This window comes from Tympanuchus pallidicinctus, unplaced genomic scaffold (genome assembly GCF_026119805.1).
Source record: "Tympanuchus pallidicinctus isolate F22 unplaced genomic scaffold, pur_lepc_1.0 scaffold27, whole genome shotgun sequence".
In the NCBI taxonomy this organism is placed as follows: Eukaryota; Metazoa; Chordata; class Aves; order Galliformes; family Phasianidae; genus Tympanuchus; species Tympanuchus pallidicinctus.
This window is the reverse complement of record NW_026294744.1, coordinates 3,825,394-3,839,814: the sequence shown is the minus strand read 5'-3', so window position 1 is coordinate 3,839,814 and position 14,421 is coordinate 3,825,394. Positions and strand designations below refer to the sequence as shown.

At 38.2% G+C, this 14,421-nt stretch overlaps 1 protein-coding gene across 1 annotated transcript in view; it reads right to left on the bottom strand.

Moving 5' to 3' along the window:
- WNT7B (Wnt family member 7B) overlaps positions 1-14,421 on the bottom strand; it is an 87,655-nt gene that overhangs the window by 4,201 nt on the left and 69,033 nt on the right. The window contains exon 3 of the mRNA XM_052690512.1: positions 10,220-10,491. Within this exon, the coding sequence (XP_052546472.1) occupies positions 10,220-10,491 (272 nt within the window). The remainder of the gene's footprint in view (positions 1-10,219; positions 10,492-14,421) is intronic.

Genomic DNA, 14,421 nt, shown 5'->3' with positions numbered 1-14,421 from the left:
ACAAAGCAAACTGATCTTTCCCCTTTGCACTGGGAACCTAACTAAGAAATACGAGCTATCGATCTTGTCTTGAAGCATTACTGATGCTACAGACCATCTCCTATAGTGGTTTCATTGCAGATCCCAGAACATGACTGAAATGGGCAAAGGATAAAAGGGCCGAAATCTGAGTACAATGGCATAATGAAGTAGAAGGGAAGTAAAAAATGCTTACTGCTTAAGAAACTGGCCTTAAAATAAAAGCTGAGCAGATCTGGTTATCCCTGCAAATAGAGGACACTCTCCCGTGTTGTTTGAGCTTCAGTTAAATTGTATGTTTTGTATTTTTCCCAAATTTCTGAGGTTTCAGTATTAAAGAGAATATTTAGTTTTAATTCCGCCTTGCCAACATGCAGTAGGAAGAACAAGACAGCTGGGCAACCTAGTCAGAAATACCTTAGACTTTCTGGAAACAATGGCTTTCCTATGCCAAAGTTCAGCCAGTTCTTCAGTGCTTAGAGACAAAAAATCTGACTTCCAACAAGGATTACAGGCTTAGTACAGCTGCTGTGCTCTAGAAGGAAATCAGCTGAATGATGAACTGCTTTATATGGACATAAGTTGCTCTCTGCTGAACTGTATCACCTTCCTGTCTTCCCAGACAGAAAGATTGCCACCTTCTGCCATGACAGAATCATTTCAGTATCAGCAAATAGAAAGGTGCCTTATCAAATAGTCCAGGGTCCATCAGGACTCCTCTGACTCTACTTTATGTATGTGTAGGAGGATGTGATGGTTTGAGGTCTTCTCCCACTGCAGAGATTACAATCCTGTTCCACAAATCTGATATTTGGATGCCCATTATGTTTCTATTTACTTTTTTTTTATCATTATTATTGCTTATGTGTTTCACTGATACTGCTGAAATACATTATTTTAAACCAGCCTGATTCTATAATTCTCTCTTCCAACTCTGCAAACATTACAAAACATTACAAAAATTTGTAGCAGAGGGTGGACAGAAGCAACTTTCTTAATGCCATCACTTTAGAGCACTACAGGTTGTAAAAACTTCCAAGAAAGCAGCAGAAATGGGTCAGATTCATCACACCTGATTTATGTTCCTCTTCTCCCTAAGTAACAGTTCTTGGTGAAGCACAACCTTGTGTTTTTGTATGCATTTCATCAGGCTTTGCATGTGTGTGTGACATCCATTTTTCAGTTCGAAAGGCAAAGCAAGTAACTTGCCCAGAAGGCAGAAGGAGTCAGAGCTTGTGAGGCTCCTGATTCCATGGGTTTGGCCCTCTGGACACTGCCTTGAGGAGTCTTGGCCTCTCTCTACAACAGAGTGTCACTGTTTCTTAAAAGTAAAAATATTACCCATTCTGGTGTCCTAGGTGCTATCTATGTATATGTATATTTATATGTATGTGCATGTCTATTTACTGTGTGTACCAGTGTGTATTCTGTTGAGACACTGCCTTTATATGCAGCACTGCCCAACACACTCTGTAGCACAATCTGCAGTAGCTTAATCCCAAGTTTTGATTTATTTTTTTTTTTGTCTTTCTGGAGGTCCAGTTCCATGAGTCATTTTGTTGTATAGAAATCAGATTCCACTATAGTATTTTTTCAAATATTCCTGATTTTTATAATTGTGAAAGAACCAGAAAATGCAAGCCATGCAAGCTCAAAAAAACCCCAGAAGTTTCAAAATGTATTAATTTGTGATTCTGAAGTCAATGTTTCAGGTTTTTTTTATTTTATTTTTTGGAGGACTTTTCTCATGAATGTGGAATGCTTGGGGTTACAACACTGAGTGCAGACCCAATCATCAGGTAGTTAAATTCCTGAATGCTATAATTTGTGTGCCCACAGTCAGCTGTGGGTATAAAATTGTGCCCAAAAACTTGGAGGTCAGGGAATGTATGGCCCAAACTTAGCAGATTTGAAGTAAGACTTTTTTTCCTTTTCCACAAAGATGCTGCTGAGAGTTCCTCTTTGCTAGCAAGCCAGCACACTCGGGCTTTTCTTGAGGTGTGGCCATAAAGCCTCACAAGATACTATAAGGAAATCCTTGAGAAGATCCTGCTGCTTCTACTTTGAACCTTGCCATTCAGACAGAAAGCTGCACCTTTGTTGCTGGGATCTCAGCAGCGTCTTACTCTCTTACTCTTTCTCTGACAAAGGTGTTACCATTTTGTCATCACAATGCTATGATAGAAGAGTGGCCAGTGTTTTCTTCCTGTATGTCCCTCCAACCTAGTTTTTCTCAGCAGAATTCCCATCAGAGTTTTGACCCTGAACCCTGAAGGTACTTATTTACTCAGATCTGATACATGATGCCAAGGTAGGTGCCTGATTAAAGATTGAAAATCATTAGCTCATATGACCCACTCATTCAGCAGTTTCATTTGTCATATGTCAGTGCCTCATATCTAATCTCAAATAGTTTACAGCAAGATCTACTTCCCAAAGCAAATTCCCATCGTTGGACCGTGCTGCCTCAGTCTAATAGTAGGAACATTCTTTACGTCCATTTTCCACATGCAGGCCCACTCCCACCCTAGTAGGATCTTGCCAAGTAAAATTTTCTAACTGCTGCTACTTTGCTAAATGAATTGTGAAATATAATGTTAAAACTTTCTTATTCCACAAATTTTTATATCTATATAAATCATACATTGAAAGTGCAATTTGAGGGTTTTCCACTGCCAGTTAAGTAGAAAAACCTAGCAAAGACTGAAATAAAACAGAATGATACGCATGAAAAAAAACTCGTTTTTTCAAGTTCCATATCTAGACCCAACTGCATAACATCAGATACTGTTTCTGTACATATTAAAAATCCTATCTGGATAAAATATGTAAAAACAATAGTAACATTTTGTGTGTGTTTGTTTTGGCTTGCCTTTTCTGGTTTGTGTTTTTCTTAGTGGAAATGCACATTTTTGGACCAGATGTTGAATGTAACAAAATCCATATTACTTTTTGACTGCATTATCAAAAAGAAATAGAAGACTTTAAGAGCTTTTCCCCATCAAAAATGCAAGTAATCAACTTTTGCTTTGGGTAATATCAGTGCCCAAAGAGATAGATTTTGGTCATAAGATGTCACTATCTCTTTGCATACTCAGGCAACTGCAGCCACAAGAACTTATGGCTTGCCAGTGACGAGTGGGCATTAGCAAACTCAGTGCAGCCTGGGGTCCAGTACTGCTGGCAAAAAATTGACCTCATGGACCCATCTGGGAAACAAAGCTGGGTTTGATGTTGGTCTGTATGTGTCTTGTATTCATTTGTTCTTTGTTGGTTATTTTTGTTGGGTTTTTTTTTTTTCTTTTCTAATTTGGAAAGCTAAGCATCCCAATATTAGTAATGCTAGATGTAATGTAATTAGATGTAATGCTACATACAAATGTTCTGAAAATACTTTTTAATAGCAGTTGAGTGAACCTGAAGTTGAGCAGCTTATGTCATATTTCATCAGGTTGTATCCAGCTCTGGTGAAGATGGGGCATAGTGAAGCCAGCAAGAGTGGAGTTAGCAAGAGGGCTAATGGTACTTCAGCTGCATATTTTAATTTATGATGTTCCTGTGTAAGGTGATGAACTGACTTATCATGTTTACTCCCTCTCTTTTTGCATCCCTATTCTTATTGTTAGTTTGATGGGAGCAAGGAGCTTTGAAGCGGATCAGTACCCAGCCACAACACGAGACAGCTTTTCTCTGTCACTGGCTAGAAGTCATCAGGACGGGGGACCCTCTGACTTTCTGAGAAGCATGAATTGACCTCCTGCCTTTCATCAGCCTCCCTAGGTAAGGCATTCAATCCCATTGTATTCCCACTGAATACACTGCAAACTGAAAAAGGCTGTTGCTTTCCTTACACAAGTTCTCTCCCTGGCCAGCAGGAATATAAGCCTGGAATTTTGAGAACTGTTGGCCATCAGATGAAAGCCCCTAATATTAAGATGGACCGTAGAAACTTGCCCATCTGGACCTCTTCCTTACCTTCTAGAAGAGGAGAGAATAGCTAAGTTTGAACAGAAAACTGCTGCGATTGATTGAATTGTTTGAAAAGTATTTTCAAAGGGCAATGTTGAAAAAAGCAGAAATCTGAAGAAGCAGCCCTTAAATCATCCTCAAACCAAGTGTGATTGCATTATTTCACTATCTTTTTCGGTGGAAATTTCTGTAAAGATTACAAGGAAATTTTTAATCATCATCTTAAAGAGAATAAAATACTTCACTGCTGGTTTTGATGTGTCAGGCAAAGAGATGTCAGGTTTGGAGGGTGTGCAGTAGCGTTTTACTAGATAAATGATATGTGCATCTTGTATGCATTGCATGATATGCCATGGGCATGCTCATTTTTAGAATAAAACCATTTAACAACTTCTAAAATATTTGGCTTTTTCCCTCCTCTAATTTTAAAGCAATACGTTCAAAATGTAGGATAGTACCAGATGTAGCTTCTGGCAGTCGACATTAAGGGTGTGTTTCTGGAAGAAAAAAATAGGCTAGTAAATCCAGCCCAACTGGAAGCAGGAGAACTATCCTCATGAGATTTTGAGCCAAAGCTTGCATACTCAGGACATATGGATAAGCATTCGTTATCCATCTAACCCACCCAAGCTGTAACACCAAACTTTTTGAAGTTGGATTTATATCTGTCTGCAAATCAGTTTAAGTGGGAAAATGGAAAGTATGCCATTGAGTACGACTATCTAAAGCTTTTCTTTTGTGAATATTCTCAGAATGAAAGTGCAATGAAATAATGTTTCTCCTTTAGAGAAAAAAGGTTTCAGTAAATAATAGGCTTGGGACTGCAAAATCTGGAAAGTCACATTCTTAAATCAGTGAAATTACTTAGGAAATAAAGTCACATTTTTAAGAATAATTTAGGCTCATAGGAGAAGAAAAATTGTTGGTTTTTGCTTCTGAAAGTGGAATTCAGTCTCTACTGCAACTTTATAACATGTATGTCATCTAGAATTTGGGGATTGGTTCTAATACTCATGTCCTGCTAGGTGACTGTGAGGGCAGTTTGCAATGTGTTAAGGCATACTAAGCATCTCACAGAAGCTGGCTTATTAATTTAAATATTACAGGTGGAGTGAACTGAGCTAACACTTTCTTAACATATTTTGCGAGCAAACGATGCATATAAATTTATATGTAGGTGTGTATAATTACGTGCACAAGCACAGGTTGTAGGTATCTATACGTGTGCATGTGTATTATATTTAATGGTGACCAACAAATCACTTCATTAGCTGTTACACTGCCAAAGCCTGTCAACAGAAAACTCTTCCCAGTACCGTAGTTCTGTGGTGCCAGCAACTGTGAGAACAAGTCATGGCTCAGATGGAAATGTTGCCCCAAGTAATTGAATAATCTCTTGTAAAGAGAGTCTGATCTTATTTTTATTTTCGTCTCCACTCTTACAGCCTTGAGTGTAAAATAAGATGTTGTCATCTTCCAGGCATTCCAGAAAAACAACATGAAAAATCCATTGACATTACAAAGGAATAAATATTGGGATGGTACCAAGCTGAGTTTCTAGCATTTGGCGTTATGGGTGTGTCACTGGAAGATAAGCAAATAGGCCAGGTTTTTTTTTCCACATAACCACAGTCGTTATCTATTGTAAAAGCCTAACCGATTGATGAACTGTTAGAAATATTTCTTGTCTTTTTTTTGGTAAAAGCTGTGATCTGCTATCAATTTGTCAGCTTTTAGCTCTCCCTCCCCCTTAAAAACAAACAAAAAAACATTTTTATAATTGGTATTCCTCATGAGTGCCAGTCATTGTTTTGAAGCTTTCAACAGAAAGTTAAGACTAACAGCATGTGTTCCCAGATTTTGCTCTCTCTATGTTCATTTGTCCCAGAATAAAGATACTTTTTCTAAAAATACATGGTGGAAAGCTGTCTCATAAAGCAGCATTAGAGCTTACTTGGTTTTGTTGCTATTTAATTTTTCATTACTCTATCAAAGTTTTGCCCACAAATCTCTCTTTAATCATTCAGATTTACAACAAACCATTCTTTCTCCTTTTTGCAGTAATGTTTGCATTAGGCATATGCTTGTCTTCCTTTGGAGGGTTGTTTTCATTTAACACACTTGTACTTTCCATTCTGAATCACAGCAGCCATTTAAAACATGATGGTGAAGTTAGCTGTTTTGTTCTTTTACTCTGCATGCCACTATTTTGCCACAGTGCATAAATCTTCCATTGGTAGCATCTCATGTCACCAGGAATCACTAAGCATTTATTTCTTCCAAATGGAACCAATGATAAGTTTATGACTTTGTCACTGGTGCTTTTCATTACAAATGAAACTTCACAGGCTTGACATTATCTGAAACAATTCTTAGAAATGCAGTGCAGAGAAATTAAGGGATGCAATTTTTTGAGCAATAAGAGGATCCATTCTTTTCAGTCACCTGAAATTCTCTGCAAAATCTAAGTGTCTGCCTTTTCAAAGCAGTATATTTTTGGTGTTGTGCTGAGCATCTCAGTCCTAGAATCATGTTAAAGAGCCCCCCAGAACTATTTTCCCCTCATCTGCTTGCAGTGTTTGTGTAGTTATTTATGCAGTATGCCGTTTTTTCCTTGAAAAGAAATTCTTCAGTACTCTATTTTTAATAGCAAAATGCCAACAGGCTAGCTATTGAGAACATCCTTTGAGAGAGCATAACATTGTCTACACTGCTACAGCTACAACTGCCTCTGGACCCTAGGCATGTTCAGCAGCTCTGTGACATGCACTGGCAGAGACTGGAAAGGGGCAAAGGTCCATCCATGAATACTTCCACATAGGAACATAATGGAGCATCCCAATAATTGCTCCAAAGGTAAACCTGCTGACCAATCTCCTGTGTGATGATCCTAGAAGAGATTTCTAGGCACTGAGTAGAGGTCTAATGGGGTGATCAAGGCCCTCTCACTGCTTTCAGAGCAAGATGGGAATAACTATACGTGGGGCTGAGATCTCTTTGCATTCCTTCTTCCTGATGTTTCTGTAGTAGGAAATTTGGGGATTAAAAAAAAAAAAGACTAAACTGAAGAGAGTAGATTTATTGCCCAAATATTGTCGGTCTCACACAATTCGAAAGAACAATTCAGTATGAACTGTGTAAGAACTGTGAGCCTTAGCATTACGGATAGAAACATGTTTTTTAAAATAGCAAAAGTCCGATGAAACACAAAACCTTAGCAAATGGATTAATGTTCATATAATCAAGTTGTTGAATTTTTTTTCTTATACCAGTTTTGATAAGATTGCACTAAGAAATACTTAAATGGCTAGTGGAATGATTGTGAGAGGCTACAAAAGCATGTTTCCTCTACAGCCTTGACACTCTCATCCTACAGTTGAAAAGATTATTTGAAAATGGCTGAAGCAAAAAAGAAGTAAAAAAATCTGAATTTATTGTTATTACCTTCTGAATTTTTATTCCTATTCAGTACAAGGGAAAAATATCCTTACTTCAGTCCTCTCATAATCAGAAGTTTGACTCCCAACTGTTTTCAAATTTTAAGACAAGATGCAGAACCATACTGACAGAGCAAGCCGAGAGGTACAAGTTTTCCTAGTTTTGCTGGGAGAATTTGGAAGGGGAAAGGAGGAGGAAGATGGAAATCCAGAGTTGTGCTTTAGTGAATGTCCAGCCCTTAATGCAGTATTTCTGACTTGAGGTTGAATAAGGACCACACGAAGCATGTCAGAATGACATCCACATGTAAGCGAAAGTTCTGGTTTGAGATTTTTTTCCAGTTCACAATCAGATTCAAGTTTACCCAGGATCACCAAAACTGCCAAATGTCAAGTCAACAGAGAACAAATTCAGAATTTGTCTGGATTCTCAGAAGGGAGTGCTGATTTTTAGCTGAAATTGCACAGAACTCTTTGGCTATTTTCTTAAAGGCCTTGAGCAGAAAATGAAATATATCCTTGTTACCAGAGTTTTGTTCTAACCATAACTTTCAGTCAGTCCTCAAATTCAGAGTGTCTAATCTATAGAAACAGAAAATGATTTCAGATGAACCAAAATCACTAAGTATTATATACTGTAAAATTTACATGTTCATGTCATGTGAGTATATGTCATAACACCAACATTATTTCTAAACATGGACACCAAACCATCTTTTATATGAGCACATTCCTCAGGATTTGGTGGATTGGAATTAAAAACAAAAACAAAAAGATGCATCAAATCCTTTCAGTCATCCTTAGCTTTTCAAAATATAATAATGCGTTAATGATTACAATAACAATGTATGGCTACAAATAATGACTGAAAAATGCCTCTAACAACAGAGTGAGGAAACTGTAAAACACTGTTTACAAAGTATATTTGGGGAAAAAAAAATTATATTGTCTGGATTTGTAAATCTTTTTTTTCCTATCTCAAAAACATGACATGAGTGCTATCATTTGGTTTTACAAGAATATTTACAGAAAATGAAGTCTTAGGAGAGTTAAAATAAGTGCAATTGCAAGCATGCTGCTGCCAGAAATATTTGTAAAAGCACACACATCTTTGGTTTGCTTATGTCCCCTGCTTATGAAATTCTGATGAACAGTAAAAATGTAATTTGCCTAATAAGAATCAGCATTGTGGTGTAGCGGTTACTGGACTGTATATAACATTGGGGGACCTGGGACCAGTGCCTAGCTCAGATGTTGAGCTGCCTTCTGTCCCTGGCAAGAAGCATTGCTGTTTTCCATCTATGCATCCACTGTTGCTCTTTTGTCCCCCTTTCATATATAGGCTGTGACGTGTTCAAAACAGGACATGAATTGGCATTTCTGTGAGAGTGGAACTGAATCTACACAGTGGGTTGGCAATTTAAGCAGGGTTCGTAATGCATGTAACAGTAACAAATACTCCATTGCAAGTTTAACATGTGGCTTTCGTCTTTGGCATTCAAATGCAATGTGTGACACCAAGGTGAAACACTTCTGCTAAGAGAAATGCTCACCAGTGCTCAGTGGAACCGGTGCTTCACACCACAGTGCAGCAGTATGAGGTGCTCTCACGCCTCGACAGGGCAAATTTTGGGGAAAATATTGTGCTACTCTTACGGATGCTTTCAGAACCAGCTATCTCCTTCATAACTGGAGCCATCAAACATCAATTGACTGTGAATCCTGTCTCTAAACTTTCAATTATACCACATGACTGGTTTCTTTCATCACTAGGAATGTATGTAACAATTTCATCTCAGTAAGTGTCCACCCAACACCTTCTGTTTCTGTGCACAGCTGGCTGCTATCCCCTAGAAGTTGTCTTGCAAGGAGTGAGAGTTAGGAAACATTCTCCAAAATGCATGCAGCAAGGTAACTGTGCTGCTCACTGCATCACTGATTCAGCCACCTTTGCTAGTACGTGGTGTAGAATAAAAAATTCACACTGTTCTGGAGAAGAAAATCTCAGTATAATTTTGGGGGCAAGATAGGGAGAAGCAGTATATTGGTTTCACCTACAGCACAACATATGCACATTGGAGGACAGAAACAACATTTTTTTTATGTGGATGAAACACTTTGAAAAGTGTAGTTAAATCTCCCTGAGGTTGGTGTGTATAACATACATTTCATTTTTTACAGGAAAAGCGTTTGGAGTTTTGAGGATTTCTATTCAATGGACATGAATCAGCTTCATGATGTTTATTTTTTTTTCAATTGCAAGCAACTCAATCATGGTTGTAGACATGAAGCTGTTTCTTCTTCCAAAATCATGCTTGTTCAGCCATCTGTAGCTTGCCAGTGAGGAACAGACAATTGTACATTTGCTACAAAACATGTATTTCATTAGAGCTGTGGTCAAAGAAGTGTTTTGTTTTTGGATGGAATAAATAGCTGCAAGTGCTGTGGGAGTTCAGCAATGCAGAAACTCAGTCTTGTCCCATCATCTCTTGCTAGACTTTTGCAAAGGAGATGAAAAACAAAGATGGAACTTTAGCCCAAACAGTTCCAGCAAAGTTGTCTCTTATTGAGAGGACTGGGAAGATGGCTTGGGAAGCTGAAAAATTGAGAGGAGGAGCTATGTAATACTTTGGCCAGCTCTGAATGAAAAGCAACAAACCATAAAGCACCATCAGGTAATTTGGGGCAAGTGTGAGGGGCAAACTCTTAGGGAATGACTCCTGAGACCAAGTCAGCCTCCCCCCTTCCTCCAGTGCACACACTTCCCCATCCATCCCTCCTGCTTTCTCGAATACCTTTCTTCCAGCCTCATTGTTGTGCAAGTTCATCAGCCTTCGTGCATTCTTTTTGATTTCTCGGGCATCAACAAACCTCCGGGAGAACTCAATGCCGTATCTGATATCCGCAGAGCAGCCTCCCCACTTCCAGCCCTCCTCCTGGTTGTAGTAGCCCTGTTTCTCTCGGTCACAGCCACAATTGCTGAGGTTGCCCTGGCTGCAGGCGGCCGTGACAGCGTGTGCAACCCCGGCAGCAGTAATGGCATAGGTGAAGGCAGCTTCCCTGCTTCCTGTGGAGAGAAGCCAAAAGCTGATGGTTTGCAGAAAGGCACCACTTACTAAAGAAAGTACACACATTATGTACAGCAATGGTGTCAGGTAAGAATGTGAGGTGGACATTACTAGCATAAGCATCTCATTCTGGCAGAATTACATATGTAATTTGTATTTTAAATGCTTGGCTCAGGTAGGTATCATTGCCCCAGGTACACACCAGCTATATGACAGTCACATCTAACTCCCTGCACCACAGGGGAATTTTGAAATCAATCTGCTGGTGACGAGGTGAGGCAACATAGTTTGTTTTCATGCAATTTCATCAGGTTTGCAAACTGAACTGCATATATTTCAGACAAATAATAGGTGAGATGCAATGCTCACTGAAAAACAGTTCTAACGGTTGGTACTGCTTGGTACTGCCTGGAAAAAGTGTACAGACAGATTAAGAAATACCAGATCTTTCTGGGTGTGTGAGATGGCTAGGATACAAGTGAGGAAGGTTATTAGTGCACCTTTATAAACTCTCCAGTAATGTCTGTTACTGATACTGATGGTGAAATATGGCAAGAGTTGCTTACAGGGTGAAGAGCTTCATGGGTTTTGTTTCCTTTCAAGGTAAAGTAAAGATGATCTCTTTCCTTTACTGAGTTCTCTTGCATATGAGAAATCTTGCATTGTGGCTCTGGGCAGCCTGGTCTAGTGGTTGGCGACCTTGCCCACAGCAGGGGGGTTGAAATTAGATGATCTCTGAGGTCCTTTTCAACCTAGGCCATTCTACGATGTTATGATTTTATGACTTTTACTGTGAGTTTTTCCAATCCTACCCTGACTCAGAACTCTGCTTTACCTTTGTGAGTGGTCATACTGGGCAGTGGAAGTATCAGAGCAGCCTTCTTTTCTCTCTGGAACAAGTGAGTTGCTGCTATGAAGGCATAGCTTTGTTTTTTTGGTTGTTTTTTTTTTTTAAATACTGCCAATAATTTCCAAGATTCCACATTCCCTGCTCAGTGTTATAGCTTTAATATCGATAATATTAAAAATATTAAAAAGAATATGATAAGGGGCAAATAAATGCCATTTTTTGACTAAACACGAGTTGGTTGAATTGCCTTTGGGATGCATATGAACAAGGAGACACAGAGCCAGAGCAATCAAAAGGGATGCAACAACCCCTTACTGCTCTCACACAAGCCCATGCTCAGTCACCGACTTTATGTAGGGCTGGATCATGGCTCAGTGTGTTTTGCTGTTCTTATTTATAACGTTTCTCTTCAAATTCCCCTCTCTGTGCTATGATCATTTTCCTCTGTGTGTTTATCTGGTGATAAACAGACAATCTTGTAATATCATTGCCAAAAGAATAACTGTAAAAAATTTGCAGAAAGTTGCTGAAAAGTTTTAATGACCACACACAGAGCTTTAACATGGGTAAAGGATTGGGGAGAAATAAAAAAAAATAAAAATAAAAAAAAAAGGAATAAATTTTCAAGAGGATTAAAAAAAACAACCTTATAAACTATTTTTACTTTTTTGTTTTAGGATTCACATATATCGTATGTGTTCGGTAATTATCTGTGCACAACATTGTGTTTTTTGTTTTTTTTTCATTTTTTTTAATGTTTTATGTGTCCTTTTCTCAGATAGCTTCCTGAAAATTTACACTGTTTCAGGATACAAGAGAGATCCTACATGAAGCAATCGTAAACTGGATTTTGGCACCATTTACTTGTTTCTCCAAAGCAATAAAAAAGAAACTCGAGGTAAGAGAAAAACAAAAGGGTCTTGTGTTCTTCAGGTACCAGGAAGGTTAACCTGAGCTGTACAAAATTTGAGTGCATCACCCAACAGAAGGCCCGACTCTGCTCTCAGACACACAAGTGTTTTGTTGGGATGTTGTTCTATGTGTGTAGTCTGGTTCAGTGGTTCCCAAATCATGGTCTGCAGAACACTGGTGGTCCAGGAGGCCACGGTAAAGGGTTTGCAGTTAATCCACAGAGCCATATTAAACACTGTTTTTAATAGTGTTTTCAATTAAAAGTTTGATGATAACGATGCCTGGTGGTCCACAAGAAATTCTGAGGGTTGATAGCAATCCAAAAAAGTTTGGGAACCTCTGTTCTAGTTCCTAGTCTGTTCTCTAAAAGCTCATATCAGTATTCACTTGTTTCTCACTCATCAGTTGAAGTCAAACCTGGGACACATATTTTAAAGTATATCCTGTTGACTTGCAGGGTTTCTTTCTTTATTATCTCCTCTAAATATATAGATTCTTAATTTAGATTCTTTATTGTTAAACTGAAAGTTTGGAAATATGAGAAATAACAGGAATGACATTTATAGATAGGTTTTCTTTTCTCTTCAGGATGAAAGTTGGATCTCAAAGTCATGAAAATTTTTGAGTTCAGACACCTCTGAAACACATGTAGAAAAGCTTGTAAACAAGCAGAAACATATTCCTGTCAGGGAACACCATAGTGATGAGCTGCTTGTAAGTAGATTTACCAGGAGATTAGCTAGAGAGAGTTTTCTGATGTTTTATTTTTAAATTCAATGCATTCCACATGTAACTACAGTAGAATATGCTATTTCATAAAGGCACTGTGTCTGTGACCTGTTCATGAGTTTTCACACAGCACTTCTTGTAGTCAGTTTTGAACAACTAAGGAATATTCTGTTTTTATCTTCCTTTATTTTCCCCCTGTTTTGTTATACCCTGATTACACTCAGGGACAGAGAGAAATATATTTCTTTCACCCACTCGAGAACTACAGCAGTAATGGAATTACCTCAAGTCAGGGGGTAAAAATGAATGAAAACCATATTGACTCTCTGAAGAGTGTATTCTTTGGTTTCAGTGCAGCTCTACAATAAGAAGGGCTCAGAAATAAGAGGTGGCTTAAAAATCAGGCTCCTTTTGCAAGTCAAGGTGCCCTGCCAAGAATTAATACTTTGTGCTCCGTAGTTTTTTAACTAAAAAACATTCCAAAGCTTCCCTTGAACTTCAGGGTAAGCATTACCTCAGCAGTTCTTTAAAGCCCTAGGATCAGGACTGTCAGAAAATGCCAGTGGAGGAGAGAGGAGAATTGCTGTCTGCTGAACACAAAGCTTTCCATTAGCATGTCATCATTTGGAGTCAGTCTTAAGTAAGTTCTTTCTAGGCAGCTAAAACAATTTAAGTAATGACTGCTGTGTTATTTTAATGGAGGACGATAATTTCACTTTCTGAAATTTTCTGACATTTCAAAAATATTCTGATTCAATAATAAAACAATTAAAATTTCTAAAAAATCTTAAGAAAGGTGAAACGAACAGCAGAAGATCTGGGGTTTTACTCAGTTTTGAAGCTAGATTTTTGTTTGTTTTCTTCTGAAAAACATCCTGATCACCCAGTTATTTGGCAACATACGTTCTTAATAACTGTATTGCAGAAGAAAATTTACTTGTTTAACTTTTTAATATTTTCTTTTACATAGATGAGAATAATTCTGTTAGGATCTTATGTTAGTGGAAAAGACACTGTGTTGGCTTTTATTGTGACCCTTGGATTCCTACATTTCTCTATTAGAAATGTCTTTGGTGTCAAAGAAGATAATTCTGATTTAATTCCTAAAACGTAGGAGAGTAAACAGAAACCTAGTGACTCCTGCAGAAGATAGCCAATCAGTACTGATTGAAATGATGACTATTATCTTTGGCAATGGTGCTGAAAGACACTTCTGGCAATCTGCTCTGTCATGAAAGAAGTCTTGTCTGTGATCTGTTGATTTAAGCATTCTTACTGTGGGCTGTAATTAAAAAGTGTTCTATTACCCATTAATGTAGACAGTTTCTGCTCAGACAGTCAGATATTGGATCGTTGCTTCCTACAATGAGCAATTTCTGGCAGATAGGATGAGATGAGCCTATTTATCCATTGTTGGAGTTCTGGAGCAGCCTATACT